A 27,469-nucleotide genomic window follows, 5' to 3' on the forward strand; every position below is an offset into this window, starting at 1 on the left:
GCATAAAGAAGGAGCTTTTGAAACGTCGCCCTAGTGTTTAGTGTCACTGCCTGAGTTGTTTGACTTGGGCCAGAGTACCCATTTATTCCCAAAGGAGTGAAAAGTCTTCCAGTGGGAGCCGGATTGGCAGAGCTTTCCATCACTTCCTATCTGTCATAGTGAGTGGGGTTCTGACTTGAGAATCCAGTGTCTCCTGCCACAGTCCTTTTTGACTGGGCGGAGCCACTTTTCCAAAGTGCCCAAGAAGGGGGAGCGTGGCACTGAAGTTCGTTTTCAAGGTAGGTGGGTCATCTCTGCAGACAGAATCAGCCCTGCGTCCCTGGGTTCCACACCCTCGATCCAGCCAACCACAGGTCAAAAATAGGTGTCCTTTTTTGGTGAAAAATTGTATATATTGGACATGTATAGGCTTTCTTTTCATTGTCATTATTTTAAACAATACAGCATAACCAGTATTAATATAGCATTTATAATGTCTATAATAAAGGGATCTTCAAAGGTTTATGGGAAATGCATATTACCTTTTGAACAAGTTTATCTATATTTATTAGAAAGAGAGAGAGAGAGAGAGATCTTCCAACTACTAGTTCACTCCCCAAATGCCTGCAATAGGCAGGCTGAAACCGGAGCCGGGAACTACATCCATGTTTCTCACATGGATGGCAGAGGCCCCAGTACCAGAGCCGTTATCTGCTGCTTCCCAGCATGGGACTAGGTGGGAAGTAGAGGTGGAGCTCAATCCCAGGCACTCCTATGGGATGCTGGAATTCTATGTGGTGGCTTAACCTGCTGCAGCATAACGCCTGCCCCACATACTATTTCTTAATTACATTGAAGAGATTTATTAGTTTGAAGTATTTTTTAAAGATTTATTTTATTTATTTGAAAGACAAAGTTAGAGAGGTAGAGACAGAGAGGTAGGTCTTCCATCTGCTGGTTCACTCCCCAGATGGCCACAATGGCTGGAGCTGTGCCGAACCAAAGCCAGGAGCTTCTTCTGGGTCTCCCACTTGGGTGCAGGGGCCAAGGACTTGGGCCATCTTCCACTGCCCTTCCAGGCCATAGCAGAGAGCTGGATCGGAAGTGGAGCAACCAGGACTAGAACCAGCGCCCATATGGGATGCCAGTGCTTCAGGCCAGGGCATTATTAACCTGCTGTGCCACAGCACCAGCCCCAGTTTGAAGTATTTTTATACTGCATATTATTAGTAATCAAGAGGTGATTTAAAGTATATGTAATGTGTGTGGGATATATGCAAATATGATACCGTTTTATATACGGGACATGAACATCTGTAGATTTCTGTATCCTTGGGAAGTTTTGAAACCAGTCCCTATTGGATATCACAGGATGACTATTCATGTGGCCACTGCATTCTTGTAGCTTAAAGTAGTATTTTCTAGTTTTAAATCAATGTTTACATGTTTATAGACATTCAGTGTTCTTGTTCCTATTTTACTAATTCTAAGGTTCATAATATTTCTGTATATGTAGTTTTTTTTTTAAGATTTTATTTATTTATTTGAGAGGCAGAGTTACAGACAGAGAAAGGGAGAGATAGAGATAGATCTTCCATCCGCTGGTTCACTCCCCAAATGGCCACAATGGGCCCAATCCAAAGCCAGGAACCAGGAGCTTCTTCTGGATTTGCCACGTGAGTGCAGGGGCCCAAGTGCCCAGGCCATCCTCCACCGCCTTCCCAGGCCATAGCAGAGAGCTGGATCAGAAGAGGAGTAGCCAGGACTGGAACTGGTGCCCATGTGTAACCCGCTGTGCCACAGTGCCAGCCCCTCTTTTTTTTTTTTTTTTTTTTTTTTTTTTTTGGTGACATCCTTACTAGGTTGAAAATGCAGATGTAGCTTATAGCTGCTGGGCTGGCACTGTGGTGTAGAAGGTTAAGCCTCCGCCAGCATTGCCAGAATCACATATGGGTGCTGGTTCGAGTCCACTTGTAATCCAGCTGCCTGTTAATTCGTGTGAGAAAGCAGCAGAAGATAGCCCAAGTACACGTGGCCCCTGTACCCATGTGGGAGACCAGGAAGAAGCTCCTGGCTTCAGCCTGGCCCAGCCTCAGCTGTTGCAGCCATTTGGGTAGTGAGCCAGTGGGTATCAGATCCCTCTCTTCTGTTTGTCTCCCTCGCCCTCGCCCTCGCCCTCCCTCCCCCCCCTCCCCCCCTTCTTTCTCTGTATTTCTGCCTTTCAAACAAATAAATCAATCTTTTAAACTAATTAGATCCTGGTTTTATTGGACTGTTCTTTCCTGAGGCTTATTTGCTCTGTCTTCATCTTAGAGGGCTATAGGACTGAAAGCCTTGTTTGTGCTCTTTTCTGTGTGCAGTAGCCCTCGATTTTAAAACGGCTTAAGAGAGACAGCAGGCCTGTCAGTTTCTCATTCCACTGTTTTAGTAACTTTTTATTATTTGCAGTGTATATTATAGCTTTCATTTGTTATTTTAAATGAAAAATAGAAAATACTTGTTCATTGAATTCGGTTAAGATAATCATTACTTCATTCTGTCCTGAACCTTTATGAGTCATTTCGTTTTCCATGACACACACAGTAACGGCCATCTTCAATCCTGGGGACTGGTCCCTTTGGTCCTGCTGGTGATGGTTTAGTTCCTTCCTGTTGACAGAACACTGGCTTTCAGATGTTTTTGCTCATGTGTTATCGATAAGAAAGTTGAACAATTTTTGTTACAAATGTTCCCCATTTTTTGTTTGTTTTAAGATTTATTTATTTATTTGAAAGTCAGAGTTAGAAATCTTCCATCCACTGATTTCACTCCCCAGATGGCTACAGTGGCCAGAGCTGGGCCAGGCCAAAACCAGGAGCAGGAGCTTCATTTGGGTTTCACACATGCGTGACAGGTGCCAAAACACTTGGACCATCTCCTGCTGCTCTTCATAGTAGATCATTAGCAGGGAGCTAGAGGGAAGTGGAGCAGCCGTGACACAAGCTGACACCCATGTAGGACGTCGGCATTGCAGGCAGCAGGTTTAACTGCCATGCCACAACACTGACACCTGTTCCCCACATTTTATTTTATTTTTTAAAGATTTATTTATGTATTTGAAAGGCAGAGTTACAGAGAGGCAGAGAGAGAAAGAGGTCTTGCATCTGCTGGTTCACTCCTCAGATGGCCACAATGACCGGAGCTGCGCCGATCCAAAGCCAATAGCCAGGAGCGTCCTCCGGGTCTCGCACTTGGGGTTTAGGGGCCCAAACACTTAGATCAGATTTACTGCTTCCTCAGGCTATAGCAGAGAGCTGGATCAGAAGTGAAGCGGCTGGGACTCAAACCAGCACCCACATGGGATGTCAGCACTGCAGGCAGCAACGTTACCTGCTGCGGCACAGCGTTGGCCCCTCCCCACATTTTAAAGTCCAACATTTTTCACCATAAACTTAAGTAGCTCTAAATGTGATTAAAACAAGATGTATTTTATTTTTTTGAAAGGTAAAGTGAGGGAAGACAAAAAAAAGAGATCCTCCATCTGCTACTTCACTCCCCAATTGGCCACTGTGCTCAGGGCTGGGCTAGGCCAGAGCCAGGAGCCAGCAACTCTATCTGGTCTCCCACAGGGGTGGCAGGGGCCCAAGTACTTGGGCCATCTGCTGATGCGACCCCAGGTACAGTAGCAGGGATCTGAATCTGAAACTGAGCTATCAAAGCTCTGATGTGGGATGCTGGCATTGTGGGAAGTGGCTTAGCTTGCTTCACAACACTGGCCCCTCCACATAGGATTTTTGCCAAATTATAAATATTGAAACTTGTACATCACTCATTTAAGAGTGGCTAGATGAAATTGTATACAATAGATATTGGATATTCTCTGCCAATTTTACCACATTTCCTTCTGTACAATTATTTTCATTATCCTTACCCTGTAGAATTTTATTCTAATGGAGTATACCATGTTTTCTATAACTGTTCAGCTCCAGTTATAGTGTTCTTTTGGATTGAATGTTATTATAGCTTTTAAATATTACTACATAATGGATTAAACTCATTAAAGTATGTTATAAATTTTATTAAATTAAGCACAAAGTGAAATTGCATTGTAAATATATCTTTAAATGAGCTTGATGACACTTGTTTTTGACCCTGGATGGGAAATTGTTCTTGTATCTTTTTTTTAAAGATTTTTTTATTTTGGGGGCGGCGCCGCAGCTCACTAGGCTAATCCTCCGCCTTGCGACACCTGCACACCAGGTTCTAGTTTCGGTCAGGGCGCCGGATTCTGTCCCGGTTGCCCCTCTTCCAGGCCAGCTCTCTGCTGTGGCCAGGGAGTGCAGTGGAGGATGGCCCAAGTGCTTGGGCCCTGCACCCGATGGGAGACCAGGAGAAGCACCTGGCTCCTGCCATTGGATCAGCGTGGTGCGCCGGCCGCAGTGTGCCGGTGGCGGCAGCCATTGGAGGGTGAACCAACGGCAAAAGGAAGACCTTTCTCTCTGTCTCTCGCTCTCCCTGTCCACTCTGCCTGTCAAAAAAAAAATTTTTTTTTTATTTATTTGAGAGGTAGAGTTATAGACAGTGAGACAAAGAGATGGAGAAAAAGGTCTTCCTTCTGTTGGTTCACTCCCCAAATGGTCGCAACGGCCAGAGCTGCGCCAATCCGAAGCCAGGAGCTTCTTCCTGGTCTTCCACACGGGTACAGGGGCCCAAGGACCTGGTCCATCTTCCACTGCTTTCCCAGGCCATAGCAGAGAGCTGGATTGGAAGTGGAGCAGCCAGGACTCGAACTGGTGCCTATATGGGATGCCAGCACTGCAGGCAGCAGCTTTACCCACTATGCACAACGCTGGCCCCTTGGCAATCACTTTCATGTGACACAGAGACCATCTGAAACACTGCTTTCCACTTGTTACTGAATTCAGAGACTGGTGGCTAATCTTTGTACTCACTAGTATTTTATTCCATGTTTTGGAATATGCTGTTTTAATTCTCTTGACAATTTTAAGTCTAAGTTCTTTTTACTAAATTAAAGAACTATTTACTAAAATTACTATTTTTCAAACCATATGCATTTTCATATACTTTATTAAAATACACTACAAAAACTAGTACTTGTCTATGACATACTCAGATTAATAATAAAATGTTACCAGGAGAGTTAACTATCAAATGTTCCCATCAATGATTACATTGGTGTGAATTAATTTTTGTGATTTAGTACTAATTGAAATCAACTTGCAGTAGTAGTACTTTTCTTTATCCTAGATTTATCCTCAGGAAAATAATACTTTCTTTTCATCTCTAAAAACAATATGGCAGGCAGGTGTTCGCTAGTCAGTAATGGAAAGAGCCTGCTAGGTTTGTATGGCCTTTTAACGGTTTAGATCCATGTTAAAGTGTCTTGGGTGGGTATTTAAGTTGCTTTCTGGGGCTGGCACTATGGCAAAGTGGGTTAAACCAGCACCTATGAATCCGGCATCCCATATGGGTGCTGGTTTGAGTCCATGCTGCTCCTCTTCCGGTCCAGCACCTGCAAATGCACCTGGGAAAGGCAGTGGAGGATGACCCAAGTCCCTGGGCCCCTGCACACACCTGGGAGACCTGGAAGCAGCTGCTAGCTCCTGCCTTTGACCTGGCCAGCAGATATAAAACCTCTCTGTCTGTTTCTCTCTTTGTAATTCTGCCTCTCAAGTAAAAATAAAATAAATCTTGAAGTTGCTTTCTGTGCCCCCCCTGTAAGCAATGAGCAAGCGATAGGCATTCTAATTAAGTCGTCTTTTGATTTCTCTACTCAGCAGAACCTTCTAAGTCCCAAACACGTAAACCCAAGTGTGGAAAAGGAACTCATTGCTCCCGCAATGCATACATGTTAGTTTACAGGCTACAAACTCAAGAAAAGCCCAACACAGCCATTCAAGTTCCAGGTAAGACATTTTCTCGGATTGTATCAGATATGTTAGAATGCCATACTTAAAGGCCAGTGACAACTGACAGATTGCTCTCATTTATGATGATAGGTTGATGGATTGTGGTAAATGTTGTTGTAAGTGAATATTAATCACAAACTTGGCTTTAAAGTAGTGAGCTTTTGAAATGAAAGAGCCTGGGACAGAGTTATCCCACTGACCTACTCTAAAGAAAAGCAAAAACAATATTTAAAAATGCCATCAAAGATAATCAGGACATTTGATTTTGCTCACTTTGTAGAGTGCTTGTGAGTTTTGATTGTTTATGAAATTGCCTGATTCCAAAAAATAAAGAGTTGCTAGTGTCCTGAAGGCATTCTTTGTCATCTCACCCAGTGCTGCTCCCAGGCTGTGGTGTTAAAGTCTTTGGAAGAGGTTTTCTGAGCCGTTTCTCATGAGGTCCTGGAGACCGAGGGGGCAGGGTCACCTGGCAATGCTCCCGTGGGTGTCTGCAGTTCACTTCTTCCTTCAGCAGGAGGGGAGACCACAGTAGGAAGCTGCTGTCAGTGTCTTAACCAGTGTGATATAATTTTCAGGGCAGCCTGGCTCTCTAGAGGTCTTTCAAAGCCAGGATAAAGTTGTTGTTTGTCTTTCTGTTTTGAATAGCCTTTCTTCAAGAGCTGGTAGATCGGGATAATTCCAAATTTGAGGAGTGGTGTATTGAAATGGCTGAGATGCGTAAGCAAAGTGTGGATAAAGGAAAAGCAAAGCACGAAGAGGTTAAGGAGCTGTACCAAAGGTTGCCTGCTGGAGCTGGTCTGTAAGATATTCTGGGACAGTGCTGTTGCCATTAAGTGCCTTGTTTCTTTATGTTCACAGTGTATATGAACAGACTTTTCCCTACCCTTTCTTATAACCCATTGAAACTGGCATATACACTCATTCCTATGTAAACCAACAGTAACGTGATGTGTAGCATCCCGTATAGTTTTCATTATCTTGTACTCTGCATATATGACTCCTGTAGATATTTCTGTTTTGTGACATACTAACATGTTTCTAAAGAAAAATCTATTGGGTTACTGTGGAAGCAGTTCACTTTTTTTTTTTTTTTATTTGTATACTTTGTGCACTGACAGTATTAATAGGCATTCTTTTATATGAGGACAGTTTTGATACAATTAGATTAACTTGAAATTTAATATCAAATATATTATCAAGTATTTCTGCTGACCCCTGATTTCTTAGGATTATCCTGCACCTTCCAATTCATCCCTTTATTGTATGTTTATTCATATTTATCTAGTGTCCCCTACTGCCACTTTTTAAAGGCTGATATACCATCTATACCAAGTTATCATTGTCATCTTACACATCTGAATCCCCATACCTAACTCTGCTAATAAAACATGAGGGGCAATTTCGTCATCACTTTAGAAAATAAATATTGGAGCAGTATGGTAGTTGTGGTTCATTTTTTTTTTCTTCCCCAGATTTTATTTTCTATGTATTTGAAAGGCATAGTTACAGAGAGAAGCAGAGAAAGAGAGAGGTGTCTTCCATCCACTGGTTCACTCCTGAAATGGGTGCAGTGGCCAGAACTAGGCCGATCTGAAGCCAGGAACTTCTTCTGGGTCTCCCATGCTGGTACAGGGGCCCAAGGACTTGGACCATCTTCTACTACTTTCCCAGGCCATAGCAGAGAGCTGGATGGGAAGTGGAGCAGCTGGACTCCAACTGGTGCCCACATGGGATGCTGGCACTGCAGGCAGCAGCTTTACCTGCTACGCCACAGTTCTGGCCCTGGTTTGGTCTTTTTCAAGAAATATTTTATTTATTTATTTGAAAGGCAGAGCAACAGAGCGAGATCTTCCATCCACTGGCTCAGTCACCAAACGGCCTCAATAGCCAGGGCTTGGCCAGCCTTGAAGCCAGGAGCCAGGAACGCCATCCTGGTTTCCTATATGGGTAGCAGGGTCCAACGTACTTGGGCCATTGTCTGCTGCCTCCCAGAATATGCTTTAGCAGGGACCCGAATCAGAAGTGAAGCAGTTTGAACTCAACCTGGCGCTCTATCATGGGATGCAGGTATCACAAGTGGTAGCCCAACCTGCTATGCCACGATGCCGACTCCAGTATCTTAATTTTCCTTTACTGGTTTAGCTTTAAGCAAAAGGTGAATATAAATTTCTGAATCTAACTTCTATTTAGAAGTTCTTTTATTCTGTATCGTGATTTGATTCTGAGCCTTCTTGGTAATTGTTACTTTAATTGTGTCTGAGGTTTGGGATTATCCAGCAGTGTTAGACTGGCCTTAATGTAGTTGGAAAAGATCCCATGATTCGACTTCTGAACCTTTAGGCCCATGTTTAAAGGGGCTGGCACATAAAGATCTAGTTTCCTGTCTTCACTGGGGAAGAGAAAGGAATTTAATGAGTTCAAAACGAAATGCTGTTTTGAACCATTCTTTAACACTACATGGTCCAAAGATGTTATATGCCAAGTTAGCACAGTGTTTTTCTTGGCTGTTTACATTCAGTATATAAGAACCTAAGCTTATATTCTTAGACTAATTCTCTGTTATCACCAGTTATGAGCCTTATAATTTTTTTTTCATTTGAGGTACACTTACAGAGTACAAAGCAAATGTTTTCCTAAAGTGATGTAAAATGTCTAAGACCATGGTTTTGTGCTGCCCAATCTCTAGATATATTTGTGAACTTTTAAAAAACATTATTTATTTTGAAATAGTTACAGAGGGAGAGAGAGATCTTCTAGCTGCTGGTTTACTCCTGAGATGGCCTCAATGGCCAGCGCTGGATCAGACCAAAGCCATGAGCCTGGAGCTTCTTCCAAGTCTCCCATATGGATGGCAGTGGCCCAAACACTTGGACCATCTTCCTCTGCTTTTACCAGGCTATTAGCAGGGAGCTGGATTGGAAGTCGAGCAGCTGGGACACAAACCAGTGCCCATGTTGGATGCTGGCGTCACACATGGTGGCTTTACCTATTGTGCCACAACGCCAGCCCCTTTGTGAACATATTTAAATTAGGGCACTTATCCTAAAATACAACCCTCCCTGGAAACATTTACCCTTTTGGCCTTTTTATTTAAATTGAAGTACACTTAAATTGACCCTCAGTCAAGTATTTCAGATATTTTTGATGCCATCATTGTTCCAGAGTTCATAACTTCCCTAAAGAAAGTTTGTGTTAAAAATTTAGTCATTTTTTAAAAAATTAGAAACACCTTTTTTAAAAAAAATTCATTTATTTGAAAGAGTTACATGGGGGGGTAGGGAGAGAGAGAGAGAGAGAGAGAGAGGAAGGAGAAGGAGATCTCTCATGCTTTGGTTCTCTCAGCAGTTGGCCACTATAAATAAGCCTGATCCAGGCTGAAGTCAGAACCCTAGAACTCCATCCAGGTGGGTGGCAAGTGCCCAGGTGCTCAGGCCATCTTTCGCTGCTTTCCAGGGTTCATTAGGGAGCTGGATTAGAAGTGGAGCAGTCCAGACCTGAACAAGAGCCCCTGTGGGATGCTGGTGTTACAGGTGGTGACTCAACCCATTGCACCACAACACCAGCTGCTTTTCTGCTTCAATGAGTTTTTGCATAAATTAATTTCTCCAACTTGATGATATTCCCGTTTGATAGTGTACTGTCCATGTCTCTGGAAGCTTCTGCTTTGGTAGTGTGCTGAATCACAGATACTAGGGGGCAACGTTGAGAGTTTCCCAGAAGCCTTTCTTCAGTGCAGAAGTGACTGTCATAAAAAACCTTGCCACGGGCAAAGTCTGCCTGAACTGTGAAAACCTGTGCTGCACTCCTGTTCTCACGGAAGCTCTTGGCAGAGCTCTCAGTGGACTCTTGATAGTGATAAACATTAAAAAAAGTTAAGAAACACGTCTGTCACCGCAGTCACTCTTCCTTCCATGGCTCCCCCACCCTCCCAGCATTCTATGTGAAATTTGGAGAGCTGGCTGCCGCTCACTCAGAATAATGGCCCAGTCTCTGCCCTCTTCGTTTCCTCACTAGACAATTATATATGGCTTTGCTATTCTTCATATCTTGAATTGATTGAATTCATACTGAACTATTCAGAAGCAAAAAAATAAGCTTCCCTTGAAAGTTTTCTGTAGGTTTCTAAAAAGGGGTTAGAAAATATTGTCTTGCGTTAAGGACCTCTGAGTCAGGTTGTTGCTGGACAGTGAGTCAGGACTGCTGTCCTGCAGTTAGCCTAGGCCTTAAATTCCAGTGGGCACCCGAGGCACAGAGAGCTTAGACTTCTTTCCTTGTCAAGGGCAAGATTCTTATGGTTTATTCTTTCAGTGAACAATTGCAGGGGTCACCCGTGGCCAGCGCTCCCCAGCTGTTGGGGAAATAGAACACCGAGGAGATTCTTGTCGAATGTCACACTGTATTGCGATTCCATGTCCTTCCTTTGAGAGCCCTTCAGTTACTAAACATTCTAATCCATGTGACTACCTGGGGAAAGGTTAGTTATGTTAGAAGGCTTGTGCTTTACTCTCAGGGAGCATTTATCTTTGCATTTCTCAGATACCCAGTGTACACTATTCCTGATGGATTAAACTCGATAAATAGCAAACAGAATTGGGGAGTGTTTTGAATGTAATTGACCATACCATTATGTATTACAAGATGCCACAACCATGTTAACCTTTACTGCATCTTAAGGCTCCTCTTTTATATATTGTCTGAATGTATAATTAACTTTTCTATATCTCTTTTCTTCCAAAAAGCTCAAAAATGCTTCACATATTTTATCTTTTACCCTCAACAACATCCCTGTGAGGTAGGTAGAAGGCAGGTATTATTACCTTCATTTTACAAATAAAAGACCTGAAACGTAGAGAGTTTAAGTGACTGCTCAGGTTCACCTTAGCAGCAGAACTGAGACTGGACTGTGGTCTCCACTTGCAGGTCTGTTGTGCCCTCTCTCTGCAGCCAGGAGGCTGTCCATTCCACAGATCAGGGGTCGGCATTCTGTCAGGATTTATAAAACAGAGTTTACACTAAAATGAAAGTTAGTGTTTAGATGTGTAACTCTCAGGGTAGTGGAAAATTCATCAAAATGGGCTTTGTGGTGAAGTGTCTCCCCCTCAGATCTCATCAGCAGTAGTATATAATACAAATCCATAAATTCAACCTCTGTGTTTTCTTCTGTGTTATATGCTGGGACTCACTGGAGATCTTTGTAAGTAACCAAAGCTGGCCCTTTATCTTTAATTTTGGCTTTTAGAGAACTCTGGGTCTCCCTTTCCCCTAGTTAAAATTCTATTTGAGGTGTTTGCTGGCTTTTTTTTTTTTTTTTAATTTTTGCAACTTCAAAATTAATAATTTAGTTCTAGTATACTTCATTGTGGAACCTGTTTAAAGTAGGTTACTTTCTGAAAGTAAATAGAAGTGTAATGAATAGATCCTGATATGGATTCGGGTGGAGCAAATGAGTACCTTTTCTTAATTGATGTCAGTTGCATCGTGGATGACAGGGTTCAATTTTTTATTTTATTTTTTTAAAGATTTATTTAAAGGCAGAATTAAAATAGAAAGGGAAAGGAGACAGATTGTCCATCTGCTGGTTTACTTCCCAAGTGGCCACAACAGCCTGGGCTTGGCCAGGCAGAAGCCAGGAGTCTAGAACTCCATCTAGGTCTCCCATATGGGTGGCAGGGTCCAAGTACTTGAGCCATCATCCAGGCAAATTAGTAGGGAGCTGGTATGGAAGTGGACTATCTGGAACTTGAACCAGCACCCAGGTGAGATGTAGACAACATAGTTGTTAGCTTAACCCACTGCTCCACAACACTGGCCCTGTGATGAGGTTAATTTCTTTTTGTTTGTTTGTATTTTTATTTTTTAAGATTTATTTTCCTTTGAAAGGCAGAGTAACAGAGAGAGGAGTGACAGAGAGATCTTTCATCCACTGGTTCACTCCCAGATGGCCACAATGGCCAGGGGTGGGCCAGACTGAAGCCAGGAGCTTCTTGCACATCTCCCACGTGGGTGGCAGGGGCCCAAGGACTTGGGCCATCTTCTGCTGCTTTCTCGGGCTCATTAACAGGGAGCTGGATTGGAAGTGGGGCAGATGGGACTTGAACCAGTGCCCATTTGCCATGCCGGTGCTGCAGGCAGTAGCTTAATCCAGTGTACCACAGTACTCGCCCCAACAAGGTTAATTTCTCTCCTGGAACTCGGTCTGGCTTCTCAGTTTAATTTAAAGATGTATGAGTATGTCACATCTTTATGAAGTGTTGATGAAATAAACACAGTAGGGCTTGAGGTGGCATGATTTGGGAGCCAGGGTGGGGTATAAATTGCAGTCAGACACAGGTGCCCTGATCAAAGCTCTGCTGTGCGTTCAAGCAGGACACTTCTCTGTGGCTGCCTCTAGTAGAATGTGGATAATCATAGCAGCCGGTCCTCAGGGCACTGCGTACCCGCGTTACCTGCACAGCTCCCAAACTCAGAGCAGTGGTGGGTAACTGGAGATCTGTGACCTGCTCCTTAAACGTCTGCCCCAAATAATGATTCTTCTCATTGACTGGTTTCCTGCTGACTTTGGACAGAGTTTCTATTGTTTCTTGAGGAAAACAAATGTATTACCGAATGTGAAAACTCTAACAATACATAGGCTCTTTCCCTTGCTTTCTTCCCCAGAGCCCTATGAGTTTGTCTCCCTTGAATGGCTGCAGAAATGGTTGGATGAATCTACACCTACGAAGCCTATTGATAATCATGCTTGCCTGTGTTCCCATGACAAGCTTCACCCAGATAAAATATCGATTATGAAGAGAATATCTGAGTATGCAGCTGACATTTTCTACAGTAGATATGGCGGAGGACCAAGACTAACTGGTAATTCAAGGTGTCATCTTCTCTGCTGTCATGCATTAAGTTTTCGCATGGTCTCTGTGAGTGGGGCTTTGGGATGATTTGACCTAAACTGTCAGACCAGACTTAGCAAATCTTTGTAGCAGTTAGCAATTCCTGCTGTTCATGGAGGTTTGTGTTCTTTGTTTATTTTTGTTTCTTCTCCCTGTTTCAAAGCAGATACATAGGCCCCTTGGGGGAGACCATGTGGTAGAACTGTTGGTTTCTCTGTAGTTGAGCCCCTGTGTGCTTGATTCCTGGTCTGTGCCTCCATATTATGGCACCTTCTAATCTGCTGGTTGTTACTTAGTTTGGAGTGGAAGCTGCCTGAATCTGCCTTGAATGTAGAGCAGGACACACTATCCACGGGCCATGTAGTTCTGCCTCTCCTGGACACATTTTTCTTTTTAATGAGCATTGGCAACATAGTCCCTACCTACACTGCAGAGGAACCAAGGAAACCACAAGACACCCTCCCTCTTCTCTCCCCCACCCCCACGGAAATTAAATGCTGTCTTTGATTGTATAGAATATACTCTAAGAAAAGTAGCATTTAACTGCAGACTTCAGGTCTTACACTTCTCAGAGGAGTTTCGCTTTCTAAATGTATGCTTCTGGGGCCAGCCCTGTGGTGTAGCAGGTAAAGTCGCTGCCTGCAATGCTGGCATCTCATATGGGCACCAGTTCAAGTCCCAGGGCTACTCTACTTCTGATCCAGCTCTCTGCTATAGCCTGGGAAAGCAGTAGAAGATGGTCCAAGTCCTTGGGCCCCTGCACCCACGTGAGAGAGCCTGAGGAAGCTCCTGGCTCCTGACTTCAGATCGGCACAGTTCTGGCTGTTATGGCTATCAGGGGAGTGAACCAGCAGATGGAAGACTCTCTCTGCTTCTCCATCTCTCTCTGTGTAACTCTTTCAAATAAATAAACAAATCTTCTAAAAAAAAAAAAAGTATGCTTCTGATTCACAATTAAACCTTACAATGGAAAGATCTTTCAAAGAATCACATTTATATGATTCCTAGAACTTCTGTTTTCAATTAAGCCCTTCATTTTTTCTTTTCCTTTTAGTGTTATATGCCTTGAAGATCACCTCCCCTGCAAAGATCACTGAAGATTGATCTTATAAAAAATTTGCATCTAAACCTTGCAACCGCTTGCCCATTGTAGTGTAATTTTAGCACATTCTGACATTTCACATCTCATTGTTCTTTGTGCAGGTGACAATATGGCTGTCTTGATGTATATATCACCAAGATAATCTGACCTGTATACCAATTAGGTGTTAGAATATGTTACTTGGGTTTAGATTGCAGCTGTGTTTTGTAAAGTGCTGCACACATTTCCTAACAGGGCTCTGCACGTGGATGAACTCTTTCCTCTCCCTCTTTCTTGCCTCCAGTGAAAGCCCTGTGTAAGGAATGTGTAGTGGAGCGTTGTCGTGTGCTGCGCCTGAAGAACCAATTAAATGAAGATTATAAGACTGTCAACAATCTGCTAAAAGCAACAGTAAAGGGGTATGTTGTACAGTGTACATTGTTGATGATAAACAACAAAGTGTTCAAGAAGTAATAACCAAGCAGCTTATTATGTGTCAGAAAGAGGGAGTTGGGTTTTTAGACGAACAGTGATGAAGTAGACAGCGCATAGATCCAAATTAGCGATTACTGCAGTAGTTGCCCCCAAGGTGTAGGGAAAGGAAGCCGGGTTAGACAGCTTGGCAATTTGCATTCTGTCTACTAGAGAGGAAGAAGCAGAAATGTGTACCTGAAGCTTGACAGACAGGCAGACTGTTAACCTGTGCTCTGGCATGGCTGGGAGGACAGCCTCGCAGGTATGGGGGTATTTCTGTTGGTGAGGCTGCAGTAACTATGTAAACACACAGTACCCAGCGGGGCATTCTTGGCGCTTGAGTATGTTGAATTTGACTCCATAGAGAACCTCTGGACTAGGAATCAGTAAATCAAAAGTTTAATGTGGCAGGACTTACGATGTCTGGGTTTAATTCAGGCTTTTTTGTCCCAAAGAGTCATCTAGGTCCCTGTGCTGGGTCATCCCAAATAGCCTGTGTGGTACTGTGCATGCTTGTCTATAGCCATGGATGTACATGTATTCATATGGGTGCTGTGTGCTTGTTTGAAGGAGTGTCTATGCAATTGTAAGTGGGAATCAAAAGAAAGTGGCCTTTGAATGTAAATGAGGGGAGAAGAGGCAGGAAATTATTTATGATGGAAACAACACATTAGTTACCTGCGGTTCAGTAATGAGGCATGAGAATCACCAAAATGAGGTGTTGAAAAAAATTGGTGTGTAAACAGCTGATTTAGAATGTTTGTGGATTCATTTTACCTGTGGCCTTTACACAGAAAGAAAGGACCCGTGGATGATTTAATGTTGTCTGTGTTTCACAACAGTGACGGGTTTTGGGTGGGGAAATCTTCCTTGCGGAGTTGGCGCCAGCTAGCTCTTGAGCAACTGGACGAGCAAGATGGTGAAGCAGACCAAAGCAATGGGAAGATGAATGGCAGCACCTTCAGTAAAGGTAGGTGCCATCAGAGAAAGCACATTCACTGCTAGTGTAGTGGGTTTAATACCCACTGAGACAGGGAGTCCATAAATAGCCTGACAGCAGGGACTGGGCCAGGTCAAAACCAGGGGCCTAATCCGGAGTCTCCCATGTGGATGGCAGAGACGCAGCTACCTGCTGCTTTCCAGGGTACACTAGCAGGGACTGCAGCCTGCACCTGAACCTAGGTACTTCAGCATGGGATCCGGATGTCATAGCAATGGCTTAACCACTATGCCAAATGCATGCCCCGTGGCATTCCCCCCACCCCCGCCCACTCCCATATAACTTTTATTAAATCAAAGCTCTTAAAAATAGTAGCTCAAGGCAAATACAGATTTTTATTATATTAAAATTCAGCAAGGACTCAGTAAATTCATATATTTAATTCTTCCTTAACCCATCATGCTTTAGGCTCAAAAGCTCTCCCTAGTTAAGCACATGCAAAATTAGCGTGAATTCTGCTCGAGGCTGAAAGTTTTAAAGTTCCTCTGAGAACTGATTGCATAGGGCACTGTAAACTCAGTACATTTGGTTTAGATTTGCTGCCCTAAGACTGGGGCTTTCTTCAACATAGAGAACCGGCAACTTTTGTATAGCTTTTTGTTCATAAATTCTTCTGAGGTTCCTGAGTTATCTGAAGCTCTGCTTTTAAATAGGAGATTGTTATTGTAAATAAATCATGAAATTTTAATTATCAGTACTATATAAGACATCAAAGAAAATTACGTCATTAAAATTATTTTTAGCTTTGAAATGGAAGTTAGTGTTTTGATAAGATTTACTAAATCAGAGGTTAGTTTTCTGTAAACCGTAATGCATGATTCCTAATCCATAGGCAATTATTTCACCGAATTTTCTTTTTGTTGATAGATTTTTTTCCCCAAGATTTATTTATGCTTTCATTTGTTTATTTGAAAAAGAAGGCAGCATAGACAGCGATCTTCCATCTGCTGGTTCATTCCCCAAATTGCTGCAGTGTTCAGAGCTGGGACAAGCTGAAACCAGGAACGCCATCCTGGTCTCCTACCTGGGTGGCAGGGCCCCAAGTACTTTGGCCCTCTCCTGCTGTTTTCCAGGCACATTAACAGGGTCCTAGATTGGAAGCAGATTAGCCAGGATTTGAACCTGCGCTCCAGTATGAGGTGCCAGCTTTTCAAGAGGTGGCTTAACCAGCCATGACATGACATTGGCCCCTCACCAAATTTTCTCATTTCTTTCTTTTTTCTCTCTTTCTCTCTCTTTCTTTCTTTTTTTGAGATTTATTTATTTATTTGAAAGAGTTACACAGAGAGAGGAGAGGCAGAGAGGTGGCGGGGGGGGGGCTTCCACCTGATGGTTCACTCCCCAATTGACTGCAACAGCCGGAGCTGCACCGATCTGAAGCCAGGAGCCAAGAGCTTCTTCGGGATCTCCCACATAGGTGCAGGGGCCCAGGAACTTAGGCCATCTTCTACTGCTTTCCCAGGCCATAGCAGAGAGCTGGACCAGAAGTGGAACAGCCTGGGCTTGAACCGGTGCCCATATGAGATGCTGGTGCTTCAGGTCAGGGCATTAACCCTCTGTGCCACAGCGCCGGCTCCTCATTTCTGAATAATACTATTTCCATCTGGTAGGGATCTTACCATGCCACTACCTTACTTAAGAAAATGAGAATTCCAAAGCCACTATTAATTTTAAGCTCCCTGAGCTGTGGCTTTTAACATTTTGATTCTGAAGAGCTTTTTCGTTTTGAATCCAGTATTTTATTGTGCTGCATAATTAATGAATTTAACACTAGCTTCATGCCACCGTCTTAGTGGTAGTGAATAACCCCATATGTTAAATATTTATTTGTCGTTCCTTTGAGCTTCTTTATCTTTCCGTGTTGATGCCATAAAACAAAAGGCCTTGATGTTGACCTCACTTGAAACCATTCTGCTTGTTGCTTATAGGGTAATATGCTTCTCCTCTCCTCCTTCCTGCATTCAAGAATTTTAAAAGCTTAAAGCAGCACAGATTAACAGAAAAACTTCAAAACCTTCCACAAGATACAATCATTGTAAATAGTGGCGCTGATGTGAGCTCAGTTGTGCATCTCTCCCTGTAAAAATAGTGCATTTCTTGTTATGAGTGGCTGCATTTCATTATACGGATATATTTACTGAACTGATTTTATTTTAGGTTTTTCAGTTAGTATATAAGCCCAGGAGCAGTGAACACCCTCGTGTGTCTTTGTACCTACAGCTTTGCCTAATTATCTTAAGTTCCTAGAACTTGCTGGATCAAAGAATCACACACATTCATAACTGCACACCCTGAACACACGGACACTGATTTTGTTGGTAAATGCCTTCCAGAAAGCATCTTAGGGGACTCGCTTTTATGTGCTTTTCTTAGCAGAAACTATTTATTTACTTATTTTCATTTCTTTTGAAAGTCTGAGAGAAACTGTCCACCTATTTGTTCATTCCCCACATGCACACAACGGCTGGGTGCAAGCCAAAGCTCGGAGCAAGGAGGCCAGGTGGGACCCAAGTGCTTGAGCTGTCACCTGCTGTCTCCCAGGGTGCACGTTGGCAGAAAGCTGGATTGGAAGTAGTGGAGCTGGAACTCCAACCACACACTTTAACAGGGTGTGGGCATCCCAAGCAGTAACGGCTGTGCCACATACCCAACCCTTTGAGTATTTTTGTCAACAGAAAGAGTATATCATAGGGGTTGGCACCCGCAGCAAACCACCATCCCACATAGGTACCAGTTCATTTCCCGGCTGCTCCTCTTCCGATCCAGTCTCTGCTATGGCGTGGAAGACGGTCCTCGTGCTTGGGCCCCTGCACCCACGTGGGAGACCCGGAAGAAGTTCCTGGCTTCAGATTGGCTCAGCTCTGGCCGAACTCTCTCTCTGATTCTACCTCTGTAACTCTGTCTTTCAAATAAATAAAAATAATTCTTCAAAAACAAAACAGTGCATCATTCACATCAGTTTTCATCTGTCTGATAAATGAAAATCACTTAACGGTTTTAGGAATTATGTTTTTCAAAATCTTCGCTGAGGCTGACCATCTTATTTGAGAAAGTGTTTTTGTGTCAGGGAGAGAGAGAGGAGACAGAATTATCTGGTCATGTCCTTCCTTTGCCCATTTCTTGACTTGAAACTTTTACTATGTATACAGTAAGTATATATTATATATATAATGTCTAATTGGTATATATTGTATTATAAGGAAAATTCATGGATAAGTATTCTAATCTCTTGAAACTTTAGATTTCTTTTTTGATTATGTCCATGGTATACAGAACTATCAATTGACAATAACAGTGTAGAAGTTTAAGGAAATCAGATATTTAAGAGATTTGTGAACAGGAAAAGCAAAGCTCTTGTTATATAGCATGTTTGATGGTAAAAGTTCATTCTTTATTTCATTTGCCTTTAAAGCTTTGTGTTCAGTCTCTAAGAATAGGTAGAGAAAGTGACATGAAACAGCATGTAGATGATGAACTTGGCTTATGACACAGGATTCTCAACCTTGGTAGAATTAATAGAAGGATATGTAAATTATTCTTCAAGTTGAAAAAGGGCACATTTTCTTACATAACCTAAACCTTTAAAAAGTTAACTGTCATTGATATATTATTCTTTCCTTTTAAGGGAAAGAAACATAATAATTCTTAGCAAGACTATGTAGACTCACTGGTAACTAATTTTCAGAATGCTTTAAAGTTTTCTTTGTTCAAAACTGCTGAGTAGTGTATCTGCTACTTTGAACTTCAAACACAACAATCAGTAGTTATTACCTGTATTTCATTTGATTAGATGAATCAAAAGAAGAAAGAAAAGAAGAGGAGGAGGAGTTAAATTTTAATGAAGATATTTTGTGTCCTCATGGTAAGCTGGAAGCACAAATCTGTTCTTAGTTTGACTTCAGCATATCATAATATTTTAAATGTCTTGCACTTCATCTTAGGGACTAAAGTGGCAGCTGTGGTGGATTAACATGTTTTCTCATGTTTTCTAAGCTATACTTGGGTTTTTTAAAAAATGTTACCCATTGATTTACTTGTTTATTTATTATCCATTCATTTGAAAGGCAGAGTGACAGCAAAAGAGAAATATCTTCGTTTCTCTGACTCCCTCCCCAAGTTGCTGCAACAGCCAGGGGTGAGCCAGAATGAAGCCAGGAGCCAGGAATGGACTCCATCTGGGTATCCTGTGTGGTAGCTGGGACCCAGTGGATTTGTTTTTAATGTTTCTATTTTCTTACCCTTCTTTTATTCATTTGTTTTATTCTATGTATTTATTCAAAAGGAGGAGAGAGAGAGAAACTGATCTCCCAATTGCCAGTTAGCTCCCCAAATTTCCAAAACAGTCAGGACTACACCAGGCTGCAGCCAGGAGCTGGGAACGCAATCCAGGTCTCCCGTGTTGAAGGCAGGGACCCAATATCTTGAATCTGCTCCCTCTGTGATCACACAGTAGCAGGAAGCTGGAGTTAGGAGCAGAACCAGGCCTCAAGCTTGTGATGTGGGGTGGGGGTGTCCCATGTAGCATCCTCACCACTCTGCCAAACCTCCTTTCCTTTCGTACCCTTCTGCAGTGTCAGCTTCTACTGGCTTTCGGTGCCAGAGTCTCACCCTTTTCTTCTTACCTTGCAAGAAAAGTCTTTTTTTTTTTTTTTTTTTTTTTTTTTTTTTTTTTAATTTAGTAGTTAACCCTCCATGTTCAGAGGAAATCATTAGAGAAGAAACTTTTTGTCACATTGAAGCACTTTTGAATTTGAAGAGCAGTCTTTTAGGGGCCAGCATTGTGGCACAGCCAGTTTGTTAAGCCACTGCTGTCACATCCTGTATCCAGGTGCCAGTTTGAGTTCTGGCTGCACCATTTCCCGTCCAGCTTCCTGTAATGTGCCTGGAAAGGCAGCTGAAGCTGGCCGAAGTTATGGATGGAGCTCATGGCTCCTGACTTCATCTTGGACCAGACTTGGCTGTTGCTATCGTTTAGGAATTAAACCAACAGATGGAATATCTCTGTCTCTCTCTCCCTTTGTCACTCTGCCATTATATATTTCTTCTTGTTATTTGGGCTATTGATGGTTTAATTTCTTTGACATCTATTGTCTGACTGTGTACTAGTTGTTCTTAACCAGCACTGTGTGGTCCTATGTGTGTCCTTGTCTTACTTGGTCTTAATGAGTGCTCACTTCAGGCACAGGTGTAGTTAATTGGCTTTATCTTTTCAAATTTAAGAAATAACATCATTTATTGCATGATACAAATCCAGTTTCTAAACATATCGTAAGTAAAAGTTAATTATTGTGAGATTTTAGACCACATTCAAATATATTAAATATTGTTATTAAAATAATAGGACGTTGGATTTAGAAATGTGACTAAGAAGCAGTACGAAGGGCTTTGTGTTTATTTACCAACCAGACTGAAGTAAAACAATCTATTCAGGTTGTTTTCTGATTGCAGAATGACTTTGTTACTCTGCTTTGAAATCATGAGTAGGTCACAGGCACACAGGCACAGTCTCTTCCTTGGAGTATCCCATCGTCACAAGGGACACCAGGCGCAGGCTCGCAGTAGGTTCAGCTGCCACTTGGAATGTGGCATCGCGTGCCAGAGTGCCAGCCTGAGCTCTGCGCACTTCTGCTCCAGTGTCCTCCTGATGCCCCGGGAAGGCAGTGGACAATGGCTCGAGTACTTGGGCCCCTGCCACCTATGTGGCAGACCAGGACGGAAATCCTGGCTTTTGACTTTGGCCTGGCCCAGACCTAGCTGTTGTGGTCTTTGTGGAAGTGAACCATTATATGGAAAATCTCTCTCTCTCTCTCCCCCTCTCACCTCTGCTTTCAAATAAGTAAATCTTTAAAAAAAAAAAAAAAAAAGTGGGGGGGGGTACATCCACAGTGTCTGTGAAATTGTCCGCAGATAGACACAGTGAAGTGCATGGGGAGATTTGTGTTGCTGTCACTTTTTTTTTTTTTTAAGATTTATTTATTTGAAAGGCAGAGTTACAGAGAAGCACAGAGAGACAGACAGACAGAAGTCTTCCATCCGCTGGTTCACTCCCTAATGGCTGTAATGGCCTGAGTTGTGCTGATCCGGAGCCAGGAGCTTCTTCCAGGCCTCCCACGCAGGTGCAAGGGCCCAAGCACATGAGCCATCTTCTACTGCTTTCCCAGGTTCATTAGCAGAGAAGTAGATCAGAAGTAGCAGTGGGGACTCAAACCGACATTACAGGCAGCAGCTTAACCCATTTCACCATAATTCTGGCTCAAACTGAATCCTTTTTTGAAAAACATGGGAAACCACTTTAAAATTATAATTGCCTGGTGTACCTAAATCTTTTTTATGGCTGTATTGGTATTTCACCATAGTCCTAGGACCACTAAATTGGGGCTAAACAATCCAATTAACTTTTTTTAAGAAAGAAAATAAGTTCCCTAATTATGTCTGAGGATAGTCATGTTGGAGTAAGTTTTCATAGCCTCAGAGGAAATTTGAATTACCAGCCTACTTAGAAATAAAGTGAAATTTTACCTTGTGACCTAATTTCTCTAGTAATAACTTTGTTGCAGGAAAATCATGGTTTTTTTTTTGTTTGTTTGTTTGTTAGTTTTTTCCCTTTTGGATAATTCAAAGCTCAGAGGCAGGGCATGGGTATTAGAAATTCGTGAGATTTGGTGGAGGTAGGCCTGGGTTCCTGGTGCAGCATTGCAGCTTCCCAGCCAGTGACCCTTGTTCATCCCTGCCTCTCAGTTGATGTTACACAAAGTGTTTCATGTGTTCGAAAAGCTGCTGACTTGATTACTGTTAATAAATCCATAGGTGCCTTTGGAAATGCAAAGGTACAGTTCCCTGGGTAATGATTTCCATCGGACGTAAGTGCAGTTCACTAATTTGCCACTTGGGAACAGTTGAAACGATTACAAACAGAAGCAGAGACAGCCAGGTGAGAGGCCCTGGAGAGCTGGCTGGGAGGCCCTGGGCTGCAGAGGGGCGGCGCCCTGGTCCTGGCCTTCCTGCCATCTGCTGACAAGAGCAGGAGTGGCCATGGCCATAACAAGTATTATTCTTGTTGCCTTCTGGAATTTTTCAAGATCCAATGAGATCTCTGAAGCAAGGGCTGGAGACAGCCTTGGAAACAGTGTCATTGGCACTCAAAATGGAGACAGTAAAGTCTGCAGGAAATTGTGACCTTCTTCTGTGGGGGTAGAGAGTGGGAGATCCCTGGAAGCCCCTTTGTACTGCTTCCTTCCTGCCGGCTGGGAGAAAACGCACACTGGTTTTTGTCTTCAGATCTTTCCACTACAGACCTAGATTGAGGACATGAAATCGAGGTTGGTGGCTATCTCTTAGAATTAAAAATACAGAGGTTTTTGAAAATAGAGAAATGTACCACTTTAGAAAAGAAGGGACCGAAAACCTATAATGTCTTTTTTCAGCTTTTCTCTCTTGTTTTCAAATGTAATTTCTTTCCCACTCAGGAGAGTTATGCATATCTGAAAACGAAAGAAGGCTTGTTTCTCAAGAGGCTTGGAGCAAGCTACAACAATACTTCCCAAAGGCTCCTGAGTTTCCAAGTTACAGAGAATGCTGTTCCCAATGCAAGGTACAGAGCTCCACTGACATCCCAGGAAAGGGCGTGCGCCTGCCTGGAATAGCTTCCCAGGGGAATTAACCTTGTGCTTCAGGTGAGGGAGTAGGGGAGGCAAGCTCTGGGCTGTCAGCAAGAGACAGTTGATTGCTTCACTTTCTTCCAGATTTTAGAAAGAGAAGGAGAAGAAAACGAAGCCTTACATAAGATGATTGCAAACGAGCAGAAGACTTCTCTCCCAAATTTGTTCCAGGACAAAAACAGACCGTGTCTCAGTAACTGGCCAGAGGTACAGTCATCCCCCCAAAGAAAGGAATTCAACTTGGCCTTTTCAGGCCCTTGCCAAATTCCTGAGAGTGCTGAAGAACAGCCTAGCTCATTCTCACTTGTTCAGTAACCTGCTCGGGGGATGTACCCCAGCTGGATGTTTCTTATTAGATGGCTGCATTTCCATTTTATTATAAAACTCCAACAAGGAAAATCACAGTGTATTTCTCATGAACAGTTTGTGCTAAGCATGCGATGAATTAAAGTGTGCCCTTTTTTTGTGGTTTTCATATTCTAGGACACGGACGTCCTCTATATAGTGTCGCAGTTTTTTGTGGAAGAATGGCGGAAATTTGTTAGGTAGAAACCAGACATTTTCTATTTCCTTCATTTTGGGTTGTCTCCCATGTTCTTGGATTCTGTTTGTGTACCTGCATGATTACTTTCAGGAGGGTACCCTGAGAGCTTGCTTTTCTCTGTGAAGTTAAATGAGTAGCTCTAAGTCACACATTTAATTATTAAGACTCTTACATAAGTATTTGAAAAAGTCTTTCTCCTGCAGTAATGAACTCTGTTTGCCCTCCTTGTCTTACTTGAATAGGAAGCCTGCTCGATGTAGCCCCGTGTCCTCGGTGGGAAACAGTGCCCTCCTGTGTCCCCACGGGGGACTCATGTTTACATTTGCGTCCATGACCAAAGAAGATTCTAAACTGTGAGTTTCTTCTCTTCGTGTGGTTTTTCTGTTTCTAATGATTAAGGCATTTCTCTTCTGACATAGTCTAAGAATCTAGTCCTTGACTGAATTGTGGGTTTTTTTGTTTTTTTCTTCCCTCTTTTCCACGTTTGTTTAATGCACTACTAGAGTGAGCACTTAAACCTTTATAAGATCAAAAAAGAAAGCAAACCTACTTCTCCAGTACAGGCAAGAGGCTGCTCCCACTCCTGTGTTCTCTGTTCCCTCCTCCCCCGCGGCTGATTAGCAGTGCTGTGGCTGCAGGTGGCCCTCTCTTCCCCAGCCACACGATCAGCCTGGTCTCAGTTGTGAGTTTGCATGCAGCTGCCAGCTGTTGGAAGCCAGGGAAGGACAGTGTCCACCTTAGCAGAGCTGCTGAGCCTAGCGTCCCCCGCGGCTCCCACAACTGACATTTGACTCCACTGCTCACTCGCTTCCCAAAGGGCTTGTCTGTGGATCTTGCCCCTGGCGCTGCATTTTGTCTTGTAAAATGGTTTCTAACTGTATGAGAGAAGGTAGAATGTCTCCAACGTTGCCAGAAAACCATGAAAGAAACCCTGAAACACCTACACAAAAAGAGAGATTTTCCTACTTGATTTAGGAAGCTCAGTTCATGTAACCAACGGCCCTCTCCCCTCCCTTCTGTTTGACTCTTCTCTTCTCCCTCCTCCTGCCCTCTCCCAGTAGCCACTCAGAAATTACTCCTTGAAATATGGCTGCTTGTGCATCGTAAAGTCATGGGGATTTTGTTTCGTTTTTTTAAACTTCAAATATAAGTATTGTCATACTGTATTTTCCCTTCCGCCACAAGCTTGGTTTATTCTACTTAGGTTTTAGAGGTTTTACCATGTTGATTCATAGAACCTCCAGTCTGTTTAGTTTTACTGCTTTTGTAACATTCCTTTGCATGACAGAATTATTATTTCTTGTTGTTGATAATCTTTATTTTCCTTCTAATTTCCTTCCCGATAAGTGATGGTGTTGGGTTTTGGTTTAGGAGACTAGTGGGTTTTGTTAGCTCTCATCGTATGCATGTGTCTTAAGGCATGTTGTGTTTTCTTGCACAGTATAGCTCTCATATGGCCCAGTGAGTGGCAAACGATACAAAAACTCTTCGTCGTGGATCATGTAATTAAAATCACAAGAACTGAAGTGGGAGATACAAACCCTTCAGAAACGCAGTATGTTTCTGAGCCTAGTAAGTCTTCATTCTGCTTTCTGGTTTCCTTGCTGGAGGAGGGAAGGGTGTGTCAGTATTTTTTTCTGTGCTTCAAGTTAAAGCTGGGACAATGTGCATGCTCCCTGGGTGAGAACTAGTACCATGCAAACATCTCAGTGTTTGTATGTTTGTTTATGGGCATTAAGTGGATGTCCTTATCATTTTTATACAACACAATAGTTACTAGAGGTTATAGCTAGTTTAATGAATATGACTAATGATTTTGGTGTATGTTTTTTATATCTTTGCTTCTTTGACTATAATTCCTTTTTGTAGAACTCTGTCCCGAGTGCAGAGAAGGCTTACTGTGTCAGCAGCAGAGGGACCTGCGAGAATACACCCAGGCTACCATCTATGTCCATAAAGTTGTGGATAATAAAAAGGTACTGGTCCCTCTTGTGGCCATGACTAGCAGTGAACAGGCTTGCTGCTGTGGGCTTCCCGAGGACATCTTAGGATGGTGTTTTCTGTCCTCTGAACTGGTTGGCATCAGAATTGCGATTGGACAGGAATTGAAAGAATTATATGACTGAATGGATTTAGTCTTTTATTAATGTGACACATCGAAGTCTACTGAATGTCAGCTGTGTGCCAGGTTGGTTGTGTTGCTAGGGATACAGTGATGAAGACAGGCAAAGCACCTGCTCTTAAATTGGAGGAGGGTGCCTGAAAAAGTTTATGGAAAATTGGATCAAAAGACTTTATTTTGATGCAAAAAAAAAAAAATATTTGAAATCCATGCATATAAAGGATGGCCAGGCCAGACTAGAGCCAGGAGCCAGAAGCTTCATCCAGGTCTCCCACATGGGTACAGGGGCCCAAGCATTTGGGCCATCTTCCACTGCTTTCCCAGGCACATCAGTAGGGAGCTGGATTGGAAGTGGAGCAGCTGGGACTCACAGGTGCCCATATGGGATACCTGCACTCATAAGCAGCAGCTTAAGGTGCTATGCCCAGTGCCAGCCCCGAATCCCAAAATTTTTATGCCAAAATAAATTTCCTTTTTTTCCATTTTCTGTGAATTTTTGAAGGCCCTTCATATCTCAGTCTCTGGTATAATACCTGGCTTGCCAATTTTGTTGCATATTTTGAGTTTAGTGTCAGCATTTCACTGTGTACTTGGGGATGTGTCATATACCTTCTAACTTCTGCAAAATAACATCATATTCAAATCAGTAACAGTAGCTGCTCTGCAGAGGCCTCATACGTTTATGCTCGTGCAGTAACTATAAGATAAAAAACTGCAGTGCTCAACAAGCGTGGAAAGCAGGGCTCTTGGTTCTTGGCCCGTTCTCTGCTGTGTTGTCCCACGGGACGAAGGTGCCCCTCCTCTGGGTAGCGGTTGCCTGCAGAACCCCCAGCCCCTGAGCTGCGTGCCTTCCTTGTGGCTGACCTGCTGCTCTTGTCCTGGGCTTCCAGGTGATGAAGGAGTCTGCTCCAGAGCTGAATGTGAGTAGTTCTGAAGCCGAGGAGGACAAGGAAGAAGCTAAACCAGATGGAGAGAAAGATCCAGACTTTAGTCAAGTACGTGTTCACGCTGCTTTTTCTTCGTTGTACTTCGTGGTGTTCTCCGAGAGCAGCCGCTCCAAGACCTGGGGTCTCTGGACCCTGCGTGGGACTTGGTTCTCGGCTCCCTTCCTTGGTTTGTTTTTCTTTCTCTTCCCTTTGTTTTGGCAGTGCCACAGCGGTTGTGATTTCTCATGGAAAGCCATGGAGCACATTCTTCCAAAATTAGTGTGTTTCTTGCTATCAAGTAGGAAAGATTGCGATATGATCTAACAGTTAAATTTTTAGCTGGAAGAGAACGGTAACAGAAGACCCATATCTCGGTTTGTTACTTAATCATGGGATTAAGTATGGAAAAATTATTTGACTCAGATTTCCTTGTTATAAACCATGGCTTTCATAGTGGAGTTATATACAAGACATTTCTATGTCTTTAATTAACATGTTAATCAAGTGACTGGATCAGCTGATGTATTTTCATTTTCCATTGTAACAGACTTAAAATTCTTCTGTTCAGACAGTGTTTTCTGTTGGGATTTTCTACCCTCTCATTTAGTTGCTTGATTATATTCTGCATGTTCCTAGTAATATTGGAGAAAATTGTCTTAAGGACAAGAAATAATGTGGGAATATGTGTGGTTGATGTTTAATGTGGATAAGTTTCAGCTTCCCAGAAAGAACACTGTTCTGGGGTATTCTAAAGGTACTTTAAATTCATGGTTTTTTTTTTTTTTTTTTTTTTTTTTTTCTCCCTCCACCCTTCATTTTTGATGGATGAGATATTTGTGCCAATCCAAAGCCAGGCGCCAGGAGCTTCCTCCAGGTCTCCCACATGGGTGCA

At 42.8% G+C, this 27,469-nt stretch overlaps 1 protein-coding gene across 12 annotated transcripts in view; it reads left to right on the plus strand.

The window, feature by feature from the left end:
• Positions 1 to 27,469, plus strand: part of USP48 (ubiquitin specific peptidase 48) — an 83,113-nt gene that overhangs the window by 37,722 nt on the left and 17,922 nt on the right. For 4 of the 12 annotated variants that reach the window (XM_008265728.5, XM_089299217.1, XM_089299220.1 and 1 more), the window contains 13 exons: positions 5,757 to 5,885; positions 6,534 to 6,683; positions 12,546 to 12,743; positions 14,158 to 14,272; positions 15,170 to 15,297; positions 19,118 to 19,189; positions 22,794 to 22,918; positions 23,070 to 23,192; positions 23,469 to 23,530; positions 23,772 to 23,882; positions 24,971 to 25,101; positions 25,399 to 25,505; positions 26,542 to 26,646. In XM_008265728.5, the coding sequence (XP_008263950.2) occupies positions 5,757 to 5,885; positions 6,534 to 6,683; positions 12,546 to 12,743; positions 14,158 to 14,272; positions 15,170 to 15,297; positions 19,118 to 19,189; positions 22,794 to 22,918; positions 23,070 to 23,192; positions 23,469 to 23,530; positions 23,772 to 23,882; positions 24,971 to 25,101; positions 25,399 to 25,505; positions 26,542 to 26,646 (1,556 nt within the window). Of the gene's footprint in view, positions 1 to 5,756; positions 5,886 to 6,533; positions 6,688 to 10,627; positions 10,681 to 12,545; positions 12,744 to 14,157; positions 14,273 to 15,169; positions 15,298 to 19,117; positions 19,190 to 22,793; positions 22,919 to 23,069; positions 23,193 to 23,468; positions 23,531 to 23,771; positions 23,883 to 24,970; positions 25,102 to 25,398; positions 25,506 to 26,541; positions 26,647 to 27,469 lie in introns of those variants that run through there. The other 8 variants (XM_051856729.3, XM_089299218.1, XM_089299222.1 and 5 more) reach the window with 6 other exon arrangements.

This window comes from Oryctolagus cuniculus, chromosome 7 (assembly GCF_051225735.1).
Source record: "Oryctolagus cuniculus isolate XC-2025 breed Fujian yellow rabbit chromosome 7, ASM5122573v1, whole genome shotgun sequence".
Lineage (NCBI taxonomy): Eukaryota > Metazoa > Chordata > Mammalia > Lagomorpha > Leporidae > Oryctolagus > Oryctolagus cuniculus.